Here is a 12,501-nt window from a genome sequence, read left to right as displayed (position 1 = left end):
GATCAGTAAACTAGCAATGAGATATGAAATAAAGAATATACAATTAACTAATTAAAATACAAATCCTTAAATGTTTCAATGTACGAAAAAATTATAATATACGAATACGAGTGTGTGTACTTTTTCGAATAACAATGTCGAAACGTTTAGGCAACGGTACTCGAGTTTCGTTTAATAACGAACAGTTCGAACAGTCTTAGCCCTAGTTGGGAATAGGAGTCACCAGTTTATTTCTAGCAGCGAAAATTGGTGAGGCTGACGTCGTTGGGGCAGGTCGTTTCACGAGCGCAATTCATATCTCGTTGACACGCACGATCGACTGCAACGAAGCGGAATTAGGTTTCGGATAGATTTCGATAGCGCTAGAGTTAATTGGTGTTAACCGATCGTGCCAAGGTAAATACATACTTGAGGTGCCCGGCGCGACCCACATACGGTTTTTACAGGATGACAGACAGGACGGGCGGTACAAAGGGAGTCGAAGGGGGGTAAAAATATTTATCTCGCCCCGATGGAACAAGAAACGTCGCGAAACCCGTGGAATCGTTGCTATTTTTAACCGGCGTGTCCGAAAGAAAGCGCCGCTCGTAGGCTCGATCTTTATTCCCGAATTTATCTTTTCCAGCGAGCCGCTAACGAGCGTGTAAATCGTAGGAATAACAAACATCGACAAAGGGAGAATTCGTTTGTAAGAGACAGTATATATCGAATAAAAATCGTTCTCGTCCCCCGGAGGCGACACGGGGGTCTAAATTGATTAAGTTCGAATTGGCTGTTCGAAAAAAGATTGACGAGTGCCAGGGCCGTGTTCCGTGGGTGGCACGATTGATTACCGGTTCGAGTACAACCAACCCTCTCGGAAGTCTCATCCCCCCCTCTCTCGAAGGAGCGAACCAGAGTCACGAAGAAGCAGTTTATAATGTCACTGGATACCGCGGCGGTCTCGAAGTCAAAGGAAACCGTAACCGACGATCGTTCAAAGGCACCAACCTTCCTTTCACGATTCCCGATGGATTTTCATCGCGAGCGACGGACCCGCCGATTCACCGTCGCTCGAGACGTTTCGCCGCGTGTCCGCGTCGAGTCGAACGTCAAGCTACCAACGTAAAAAGTTCCTCGCCGTGCGTGGTGTCTGTGTGTTTGTGCGTGGCCGTGCGTGACGTCAGGGCTCGCGACATCGGTAACCCGTGACGTCCATAAATATGTAACGCGAGAGCGTTCGAGGCGTAATCGTGTGGTGAAATTTACGCGCTACGTTATTCCTACCCTTAAATATTACGAACGCTGGTCCCGGTCGCGAGATGGATGGTCGACGGTAACGGGGAGGAATCGCGACGACGGACGCGACAGGATAAAAAGCGATCGAAACGTTCCGTTCCATCCAAAGGGGGACGAAAATGTTGTCCACGGTGTCCAGCGTACCGTTCGAATTTAATTCTTCCTACTACGCGACTGTCGCTGGAAACGATAGTCGCGACGAGCTGTCCGGTAAGTTGATACCCACGTTAATTTTATATTATTTTACTTTGAAATGCAAACGGCTCAAAATTAATTTAATTTGCCTGGTCCTTGCATTTTTATTTGGCGAAAATCCGGGGTTTGAAAGACAAGAGGGTGGATTTTATATTTGAATTTTTTTTTATTTTATATAGAAATGCAAGAGGCTCAAAATTAATTTAATTTGTCTAGTTCTCGCATTTTTATTTGGCGAAAATCCGGGGGTTGAAAGACAAGAGGGTGGATTTTATATTTGAATTTTATTTTATTTTATATAGAAATGCTAGAGGCTCAAAATTAATTTAATTTGTCTAGTTCTCGCATTTTTATTTGGCGAAAATCCGGGAGTTGAAAGACAAGAGGGTGAACTTTATATTTGAATTTTATTTTATTTTATATAGAAATGCAAAAGGCTCTGTATTGTATATTAACAAATATCGATTTCCTCTGTCCAGTTTGTTCTCGAGTAAATTATTTGATCAAAGCAAACAAATATGGCGCCACACCATAAATTCATCTACTTCGTTATTCCAGTAGATTGTATATTCTAATTTTGGTGTTCGAAACGGTGAACTTGAACGAGTATGCTCAGAATTACGGGTTGTATTTTTATCTTCTGCACAGAAGCCTTTCTCGTGCGGTTTATCTTGGTTGTTGGCATGTTGCTGTACGCTTAATATACTGCAGATTAACAGCATGTTCCTCCGGTACCACGTGACGTGTAAACAAACAACATTCCATCGCACGATTTATCATAATTTTCTTGTGCCAGTCTGTGATAAGAGCAACGGGGTTACTTTGACCCATCGATCATACTTTCATAATGCTTTACCCCATTTCGAACGCCAACATTGGAACTTGGGATTTAAAGATACATTTTCCAAAATATGAAAGATCGTAGCGTTTAGCTCAAAATGGAAAACATCAAAGTCGTTTGAATATAATTTTGTTCTTTTAATAGAGGGTCGTAAGATGTCGAACTTCAAATCGTTATATTTATTTTCCAAGATGATACAAAATTTTTGAAAATGTATAAAAATATGCCTCCTGCCTCGAGCAGTCTTTTAAAATAAATTAATGGCCCGCACTGTTGACATTTCCAACAGAAAAATTTATCCCCGTAAAAATGAATTTTTCGATCGATGGAAACTAGGTACGATTGATAGTTTCGGTGATAAAGATTCGTTTGTTCGGCTCGTACACGTTGGAAGTGACAGAAACCAACGAAAGATTGACACGAGCCCCCCTCCCGATTGTAGGTGGACCACAGTGCGTTTCGATTTCAATAAAATCCTTGACATCGACCATAATAGTAATCGATGTGGCTCAGAGCGACCCATAAAAGTTTTTAGCTTTGCATAATTGACTGGCACATTGATACACCTACGGCATCGCTTTGAAGCTCGGTCAGCGAGTTTTAATTCCGCAGCTGTCGATCGTTCCGAGCCGCGTCGGGTCACTTCAGACGAGGAAACGCGAACAGTGGGGATGATTCGGTTTCTTCAACCCCTCGACGTTGTCATTTTTTCGCCCCGACCCGCCAAGAATCAGTTTTTCTTTATTGGATTTCTTTCCAGGCTCCGTAACAATATACTCTCTGCTAATTACACGTTTGGTAAACGTAATTTTAAACGTAAAATAATTATTTCCACCCCTTAAAAGGGTTTGATTAATATTTCGAGACTGCAATCTTTCAACGACTTTTTTCTTTTTAATTATTTTTAACGAGGGGTAATATTTCCTCTTTCAGCATGCACAATTTTTTTCATGGAAAAATATTAAAAATTGTAGGAGTTATGAATCCAGCGAAGGCTCTCTGTTAAAATTAGCCGTTGAAATTACAATCGTGCTGAAATATTGAAACATAGAAATTTAATAATACGAAAATGTTGAAATTTATCTAATTAAATGGTAATATTATTGTTTCAGCGATTGAGTCTGATAATGCAACTGCGGACTACATGTTACCTGCTTACATTCGCACTACGTCCATGGTTCTCTGTATAATAGTGATGATCCTCGGCATAATTGGGAATCTTATGGTGAGTAATTAATTTCAGAATCAATTACGACTTAGAGCTAGCATCGTTTATTATTTGAATCTGAAAATAAATATATAAAATAAAAAAAAAGTTTCTCAAAAATTTACTCGTTAAAACACGGTACCAAGTTGTCAATGTACTTTTTAAAATTGCGTTTTGTGGTTTATTCGTGGTTTTCTCTGCAAGAGATCGGTTTCGTTTCTCGAATAAGCGAGACTTTTTACGTCCTCAGGTACCGTTAGTCGTGTTCCGTGGCAAGGACATGCGAAACAGCACGAACATCTTCCTGGTGAACTTGAGCTTCGCTGACCTCTGCGTTCTTCTGATATGCACACCCACCGTCCTCGTCGAGGTCAACTATGGGCCGCAAGTGTGGCCACTCGGTGAACATATGTGTAAGTCGACCATGCAACGTACAGTTCATTCATCATAAATATCATGGGGATCTTATCGATATTCGATCATTAGATTTCGAATTTTACATCAACGATGATCGTATCATCCTAGAAAAGAAGAATAGAATCCAAAAATGTAGTCGATATCTTCGACGCGTTCACTGTCCAGTCTCTCAGTGGCGTATCCAATAGCGTGGTGCGTATGACCCGTGTACGAGTCACGGACAGTGAACGTGTTAATACTTTATTTGATCCACGTGATATATTTTTAATTTTATATCAACGACGATTATCCCAGAGAGAGATTACACATAACCGTAATATTTAACTTGAAAAGTATCAAACGTCTAAAGCAGCCATTCGAGGAGTACGAATACTCGTTTGTTTAGCGATGATTTCGAACGCTGGTCGTTCATTCGATTCGTACAAATTGACCAGCAACGCATGCTAAAGTTATTTCATCGGATCGCGTTGTTATTGAAAAGTTTATCAATAGTTGGCAGTTTAACGGTACGGATATTGAATGTTTGTCGTAACGCCGACGCTTCAACAGCCGGCGTGCTTTTTCATTTGCTAACCGTTGCCAATATCGGATGTGCGGCAATCAAAGAAACAAGCAACGGATCCATTCCCGTTTTTCGAGATCGATTCTTTTTTCTGGAAACAAGTTGTACGCGCAATAATGCAATATACTGCTCTTCGACTAAAAAACATTCGCTGTAAAGCAGATATCTATCGATTTACTGGCAAACCTTTTTATTCGATTTCGATAAACTTTTTATCACTATTTTTATTAATGATAATGGAAAAGCGTATTTACGCTATCTTTAATTTCAATCGAAGAGTCGGAACGTTTAGCATCGACTGGCTGGACGTTGTCCAAGAAAATGTAACCGTTCGAAAGCGTTTTACAGTTCGAATGAAAATACGAGACTCGCGTGACACGCCAAAAGTTATAGAATAAAAACAAACGTCGTTGGTCCCTTTCTTAATTGCATTATGCATTATAAATAAAATACACCCAACTATTGGAACTTTCATTATATCTTCGTAATATTGTTATCAATGGGTCGGCAAGATTTCTCCGATTAATATGAGCCCAAACACGGTATCATTCCGTCAACTTTCATTTATACACTACTCGAGTCGTTTTCGAAAATTTTCTTTTTTGAAAAATTAAAAGTTGTCGGAACCATGTCGTGTTTGTACTCGTTTTCATCGGGAGATCCTCGCCGATCTATTGGTAGCACTATCGCGACGATACAACGACTATAGAAATCGCTAGAGTAAATATCGTCAAAAAAACCGTCATCTCGCGAGCAGAACTTTATACAGTTGCAATTAATCCCCAAGAAGAGCGAAATGCTGCAAGAAAGCTGCCTTTGAACTCTTGTTTACGATTCCAACTGTAAGGAAATTGTCCCTGGTGGTTGCTCTTCCGCTATAAATGTTCTCTGCGAGCGACCGCGTATACCGCACAGTAGTAAGCGGAAGTTAGGCCATAAGATAGCACGTTGTTGTTATGAATAAAAATAAGGAAAAATTTAATCCCCGACCAGGACTGTGAGGTTCAACGGGGTTGGTTCGTGAATTTATCAACACGCGTGATCACGCGAAAAGCGCGAAGGAGCAAGGTTTTAAGTCGAATTCTACCCGTAAGTCAAAATTAATTACGGGGGCGGAGAGGCGTCGCTGATTCTACTCGACGGTAGAATTTCAGTCTGCGTTATGGCTGGCTGGCGCGGCATAATATTGAAAGTTTTAAAGCATCCAGGGGCTAACGTGATCCGAGTACGAAGGTTTCGTGAAATTCATTAAACCCAATGGGACACATTTCCGCATTATATTACGGTCCTGAAAATATCGCGCGCTTTACCCATCTTTGTTTCCTGTCAATTTTAAACCGTCTATCGAAACACGGCCGTCACGGTATTAATATATCGTCGGAGAGCTCTTTTTCGCGCGGGCTACGAAATTGCATTTCACGTTCCATTCGCGAACCCATCGAAATATAGGATTTTCCAATAAGTGTCGTGGTCGCCATATTTCCATTCGATAGTGTTTCACGAGCCATCGCGGAGGGATTGGACTTGTCGTGTTACGTTAAAATAAAAGAACCACCGTCGGATTATCTTTTGCGGTCCCGTTGGAAAAATGACGGTGTTCATTGTTTATTGAGGCCCGTGGGTTTGGCCAGTTTCGAGATGCGCGCGAAAACGTTGCATCACGCGCAATATTCTTAACGCTGGAATGTGTTCTACTTTTCTACTCTAATAGTTTCTGACAACGCAGGGTTGCGTCGATATGCAAAATGGCAATTTCTAATACGTTGCGCAACACCGATGTCTCGGACAAGATTGCACGTGGCATTCTCAGAAGGTTATCGAATCGGCGATAAACAGGAGGGTTAAACGAAAAGGCTTCTGCCGCAACCGTTGGAACGAAAATATCAGGGAATAGAAAAATTAAAAGCTCGAAAATAATTAAAAATCTGATTAATATTTTATTCTGCTTAATATTTAACGTTTTCATTACGCTAAACGCGAGAGGACAGAGTATATGTAATTCACGAGACACGTGGTGCAGCCAAGTGCAGGTGTCTAAACTTAATCTCAATTAAAACGTAATCTCTGGCGGCGCGGCGGCCATTTTGACAGTGTAAAGTAAACTACGGCGCCAAGATTTAAACGACGGGACTTCGAGCAGTCCCGACACCGCGATAGTAGAAATTTGACGCGGTGAGAAATATTTTTCCCGATGATGGACAAACCGTTGAGTCGAGAACGTTTCTCTGGGGAGTGTCGAGGGTCTTAAGGAGATTTGCAGTCGAAGCGAACGCACGAGGAGCGTTCAGAGCCAATCCAGCGCAGTCTTTATCTTATGAAAACTTCATGATCTACTTACTCACCGTGAGATTCCCTCCCCAGCGAGTAACACCACTTTCGATGAAAGTTATAACGACAGGAACAGGAACGTTCATCGCGCATTCAGGATTAAGTTACGGAAAAAAGACGGTGCTTTTCTTATCGGTACGTATGCGTTGTGTAAACGTCGAAAATAAGGAAATATCCCAGATTCAAATCCGAAAAGATAAATAAAATAAAAAGAAAAATACAGGGTGTTCGGCCACCCCTGGGAAAAATTTTAATGGGAGATTCTACAGGTCAAAATAAGACGAAAATCAAGAATATAAATTTCTTGACTGAGGCTTTGTTAAAAAGTTATTAACAATTAAATTCAAAAATTTCGAAGGAAATTTCGTCCCACTGCGTGTAAATTGTGTACAGTTTCTCCGCGTTGTGAAAAATCCCATTCGATACATCATTCAGAATTTATTTCCATCGTCCTCCTCATATTCTTTGAAATTGTTCTGCTTCGCGTTGGAAAGATTTTCGAGCGATTTATCGCGCCACTGTCTAGCCTTTCTCACTACTTTTACCTATTCTTGCAATCTCAGTTTTCTTTTTTTAACATCTCAGTCCCCCTCCAACGAGCACGAAGTGTTTGACAAATATACCACTCACGGTTTTTCTGCAATCTCCTTCTTCCTCTCGTTGCCTTCCTCGTTCCATTCCCCCTCCTCTCGGTTCACTTTAATTCATTAAACTTCAGATGTGCCGCAAAATAAACAATACCAGCCGCGAAAGCCTCGAAAATCCCATTGTCCAGAGCCGCCCTCGCTGTTCCCCGTAATTTACTCTTGGACTTCCGTTCTGCATCGAAAGACACTTAATTTTATCGCGTACCAACTGAATCGCCGTTACAATATTCACTGCAATTTTCGATGTAAACGTACCGACTGCGTTCAAATTATTTTTATCAATTTTTAAATTCCCCTCAAAGCGTCAAATTTCCGAACAACGTCTCTTTCTATAAATTTTACTAAACAGAATGTTACGAGCCAGGGCCGTGCAGCGCGCGTGGCCTGCGAGTGCGGGAGAGAGTATGGAATATGGTATCAATTTGTTAGTTAGGTACACGGACGAACCCGATGCGAAATCGGGGAGCCGCTAGGATAGTTGATAGCGAGGACGAACCTGATGCGAAATCAGGGAGCCTCTGGGATGGAGGGTTGTATTTGGATTTGGGGATGTGTTAATTGAACTCGTAACTGTGAATTATTAAATATAATATAACCCGAGCGGTAAGGTTATATTATTATGGGAACGTTTAACTAATAATAATCGCTTTATATAATTGTGGGTTAAAGAAGTTGGGTAACTCTGATTTGATAATAAAAATAGATATATTCTTAAATCAACAAATAAAATACAATTGTTTCGTGTATCTTATGTCGCGATCAAAGAATGATTATATTTACCTAAAATGACCTTGCACGGTGTTGACGCACTGGCGATGCGGGGGTATGTCAGTTGGAAATAAAGGCCGCAATAGAATTTATGCCGGTTCACGGATTCTATATGGTTTGATACTAAAGGGTACGGTAGCCCGATCTCGCAAGATACAACTGACTATCAAATCGTATACGCGTGACAAGAGACGTGACGGTACGATTATGATCCCGCGAGTAATGAAATCACAGGGTTTATATACCAAAAAATCTGTGTGGGGAGGATTCAAAAGTACGTTAGAAATCACCGTGTGCACTATTCTCCGAATTGTATTAATTAACGGGCTGCTCTATTCTCCGAATTGTATTAATTAACGGGCTGCTGCATCGCGACGGAAGTGACCCCCATTTCAAAGGTTAGATAAGTAGCAGGGCGATTTCATAATGCACGCAAGTGGCAAGAAAAATTTGAGGAACGAAACGTTCGACATACGTAACAAGAAATTTATTTACCCCTGCAACGAGAGTGAATAAAAATAAAATCAAGCACTTGGAAATTTTTTTTTACAAAATTTATTAATCCGTTACTAAAGTTTCCCTGGTAAACGTAAACGATGCAAACGTGGTTAATGCAATTCGTAGGTCCTTGAACATTCCACGGCGATCGATCGTTGCAATAATATTACCTTTGTTTAAATTATTCGAGGGTCCGTCGTTAATGTATTTGGTGACAGATTCGAGAGAGTCGCGCGTTTTTCGTGCGAGCAGGGTCGCCCCGCGTCAAACGGTCCGTAACACGGTATTATACTCTTCTCTCTTCTTTTTTCTATTTTTTTTTCGACGACAAAGCGTCGACGGTAGGCACTTTCTCGTTACCCGTCGTCAGAAAGCCGTGGAACGACTGAACGAATGCAAGAAGGAGGGTGACGGGATCATGCAGCGAACGACGAGCATCGCGAAGGGTCCGCGTCGTATACGGGGATGCGGTTATCGAGGGTCGGGGGCCAAGATCGGGGGGATGGGTGATGGGAATAGCATTTAGGCGTCTGGGCTTTACGAGGACCGCGTACGGTTCGCTTCAAGTTGATGTGTCCTCACCCTCGTCCGTGGAATATTTCTCCCGCGTTCTTGGCGTGCCTCCTCGACATCGAAAACTATGTATTGCGGGGGTGAAAGAATGATCAGTCCCGGTTTAAGGGCGATGTGGTACCACGAACAAAGAGTACCGTATGTCCAGACGTTCGTTTTCTCGAAAATTCTCACGAATGTTTACTTCGGAGGGTGAAACTTTTGTATCAGAGTCAGCCATCTTGCTCCGTGTCGTTAATCTACTGGAGACGTTGAAAAGTGGTCGAAGAAATGACTTCGGAACGAAAGAAGCTCCTTTTCGTTGAACCGGTGTCCCTAGAGAATAAAAAAATATAGTTCACGACAGAGGAAGTAATTCTAAGTAATTCTAAGAAACCCAGGAAGTATCAAAAGTAAATATAGCGAGTAATGGACAGACGCAGGGAACTTTATTATTTATTGAAAACTCTTTATTGTATCTGTGTTATTTTGGCCTCTAGAATCTCTCGTTAAAATTTTTCCCAGAGGTGGCTGAACACCCTGTATATAATATATAATATAGAAATAAATAGAATAGAAAATTTATTCGAAAATATCTTGGACGAGTAATTTTCATGTTTGATTCGTGGAAATGGTTGTCATGTGTTTGTTTACGATCCGAAACTTTTTAATTCGCTCGCAGGGTGTCGCTAATGTCAGCTGGACGGCGTCCATTGAAGGACGGTTTGTCGTGATAATTCCGTTTCGCTCTCACAGCCTCTGATGAACTCCAATTAAAGCATCGTTAAACATCGGCGTTGCGTCGCGTACAACCGCGATTATCGAGGTCGTAAAATTTCAGTTTAATCGTTCGTGTTCTTGCTCCCGTTTCGTGTTTCGGTGACTTTCGCGAGGCGTCGGAACGATCCGCAATGGCGGCTCGCGCCAACCGACACCGCGCGAAACTCTACTTCGATTTCATGGCCTTTGAAGTGCCGTAAAGCGATACGTCGATGATCGTTAACCCTAGAACACTGGTCCTCGACCTTGTTTAACTCGCGATCCACGTCCAAATCTTCTCCAAGTTACAGAAGGAAAACCAAGACTGTTCAAAAAATCCTGGAGGACGTTTAAACAGAATTCGAACGTTCTCCTGACACCTTTCGTGTCAGTAAACTGGTCTTTCATTTTTACAAAATATTTCAAACAGAATATAATTTTTGTCCCTTTGAAAGATCGTGTTTTCGTGTGACTGTATTTATATTCTCTTTAGGAAGGAATTAAAGAAATGTTAGCCACAATCTGAACACGTGTTCCTTATCTCGTGTCCTTTGAAATAAAACACCTTCTCGAAGGCTCGAGACCATACAACAGCGCGATGACTAAGAGTATTCGCAGTCTCGAACGTAACTCGAGCCATCACTTTTTTTCCTCCCCAATGTCCCGAACATTTCTGGAATGCACTTTACGGTGTAGCGTTTAGCTCGACGATTTTTATTTTATATCTTCAACGGTCGTAACACGTTGTTCTTTCTCGTATCTTTTTCATATCTGACGGTATACGCTGTCGCGGTAAAAATTCTCGAACAAGCAATAGCGTCCAAGCTGATGCATTGTCGTGGTCGCAACTTCCACGACAGTGCCCATTGTTCGTCTCGCGTTAAACGCGACTGTCGTTCGTGATCGAATTTTTAAAATAATAAAAAATCGATATTGTTGGACGTTTTCCTCGACCTTGAGAAACTTTTGTCATCGTCCGGACGCGAACGAGAAGTCCTGGAAGCCCTCTTCTCCGTCTCGATGGCGGGAAGAACTCTTGGAAAAGTTCTCGACGTCTCGTGTTTCGCTCGCAGGGACTCGAGTTGTAAAAGCTTCGCGCGATTCAACGGGAATCGTATTTTATTTCACGGTTGGTTAAAGAATTTCGTGCCGCTGGGTTGGCTTTACGGTCGCCATTAGCTTCGATGGACATGTGGCGACACTTACGAGACGTTAGAAACGATCTTATACGGGACCATAATCGACAACCACAAATTTTGTGTGCAGGTTGTTCGGCCACTCCTGGGAAATATTTTAATGGGGGATTCTAAAGGCCAAAATAAGACGAAAATCAAGAATACCAATTTCTTGATGGAGGCTTCGTTAAAAAGTTATTAACAATTAAATTCAAAAATTTTAAATCGTTCTGGAAAAATTATTTTTAGTTGCAGAATTTAACTGCAGAAACGAATTTTTAAGAAAAATCGACAGGGGGTAGGTGCTGAAATTTTCCGACGAAATTAAAATATTTTAAATCGTTCCGAAAAAAATACTGTTAGCTGTAGGGGTTAATTACAATCATTTTTGGTCATTAGACATACCCTCGTAATCCTAACCAGTTGCGAGAAAAAAATTCGAGAAGGTGTGAAATTTTTCGACGAAATTAAAATATTTCAAATCGTTCTGAAAAAAATACTGTTAGCTGTGGGGGTCAATTGCAATCATTTTTGGTGAATAGACATACCCCCGAAATCTTGCGCATTTTCGAGAAAAAAATTCATTATTGGTGAAACTTTAAACGTTAATAACTTTTTAACGAAGCCTCAATCAACAAATTGGTATTCTTGATTTTCGTCTTATTTTGACCTCTAGAATCCGCTATTAAAATTTTGGCCGAGCACCCTGTATATTTACTGTCAAGATCATCGGGGAGTACGAAAAAATTAATATTATTATGCATTTTTGTCACTGTGACATACGATGCATCGAAAATTGTATTTTTTTTCAATTAATTGTATAATCTTTATTGGGTTAGATTCGATAACGGAGCAATTAATATTTTTTTATTTTATTTACAAAGAAAGTACAGAATTAAATCAATTGTATAATCTTTATTAGATTAGATTCGATAACTGAGAAAACCATAGAAGTTACGAGAGTGAATCTTTTGTTTGTCGATTCGCACGCCCACGCGTCGCAATTTCTCCAGTTTCCCTCCCTCGATTACTATCTTCTCTAAATTCATACTCTCGCTTATCCTACACAAGTGCAAACATTGGTGCCCATTCGACTAAACAAATTATCTAGCGTTACCGGGAGCCGATTAAGTATGTTACAAGGATATCCTAAATTGAACTTCTTTCAACAAGTTCTCACTAATTTTCAAAACAATTAGAAATTTCACAATGTCGTATCCAAATCGTTTCTTCGTTTTTACTCGGTATAAGATCAACAAGTTGTTTCCATATAT

The 12,501-nt window shown here is 40.9% G+C and overlaps 1 protein-coding gene across 10 annotated transcripts in view; it reads left to right on the top strand.

The window, feature by feature from the left end:
• Ethr (ecdysis triggering hormone receptor) overlaps window positions 1–12,501 on the top strand; it is a 91,300-nt gene that overhangs the window by 47,164 nt on the left and 31,635 nt on the right. For 8 of the 10 annotated variants that reach the window (XR_013079836.1, XR_013079835.1, XM_076766724.1 and 5 more), the window contains exons 3-4: window positions 3,427–3,539; window positions 3,772–3,934. Coding sequence is in view for 8 of the 10 variants with exons in the window: in XM_076766724.1 (XP_076622839.1) it covers window positions 3,427–3,539; window positions 3,772–3,934 (276 nt within the window). In the remaining 2 variants the exon portion in view is untranslated. Of the gene's footprint in view, window positions 1–42; window positions 1,489–3,426; window positions 3,540–3,771; window positions 3,935–12,501 lie in introns of those variants that run through there. The other 2 variants (XM_076766721.1, XM_076766722.1) reach the window with 2 other exon arrangements.

The sequence above is a fragment of the Colletes latitarsis genome, chromosome 6, assembly GCF_051014445.1.
Source record: "Colletes latitarsis isolate SP2378_abdomen chromosome 6, iyColLati1, whole genome shotgun sequence".
In the NCBI taxonomy this organism is placed as follows: Eukaryota; Metazoa; Arthropoda; class Insecta; order Hymenoptera; family Colletidae; genus Colletes; species Colletes latitarsis.
The sequence above is the reverse complement of the archived record's forward strand: the minus strand, read 5'-3'. Positions and strand labels throughout refer to the sequence as shown.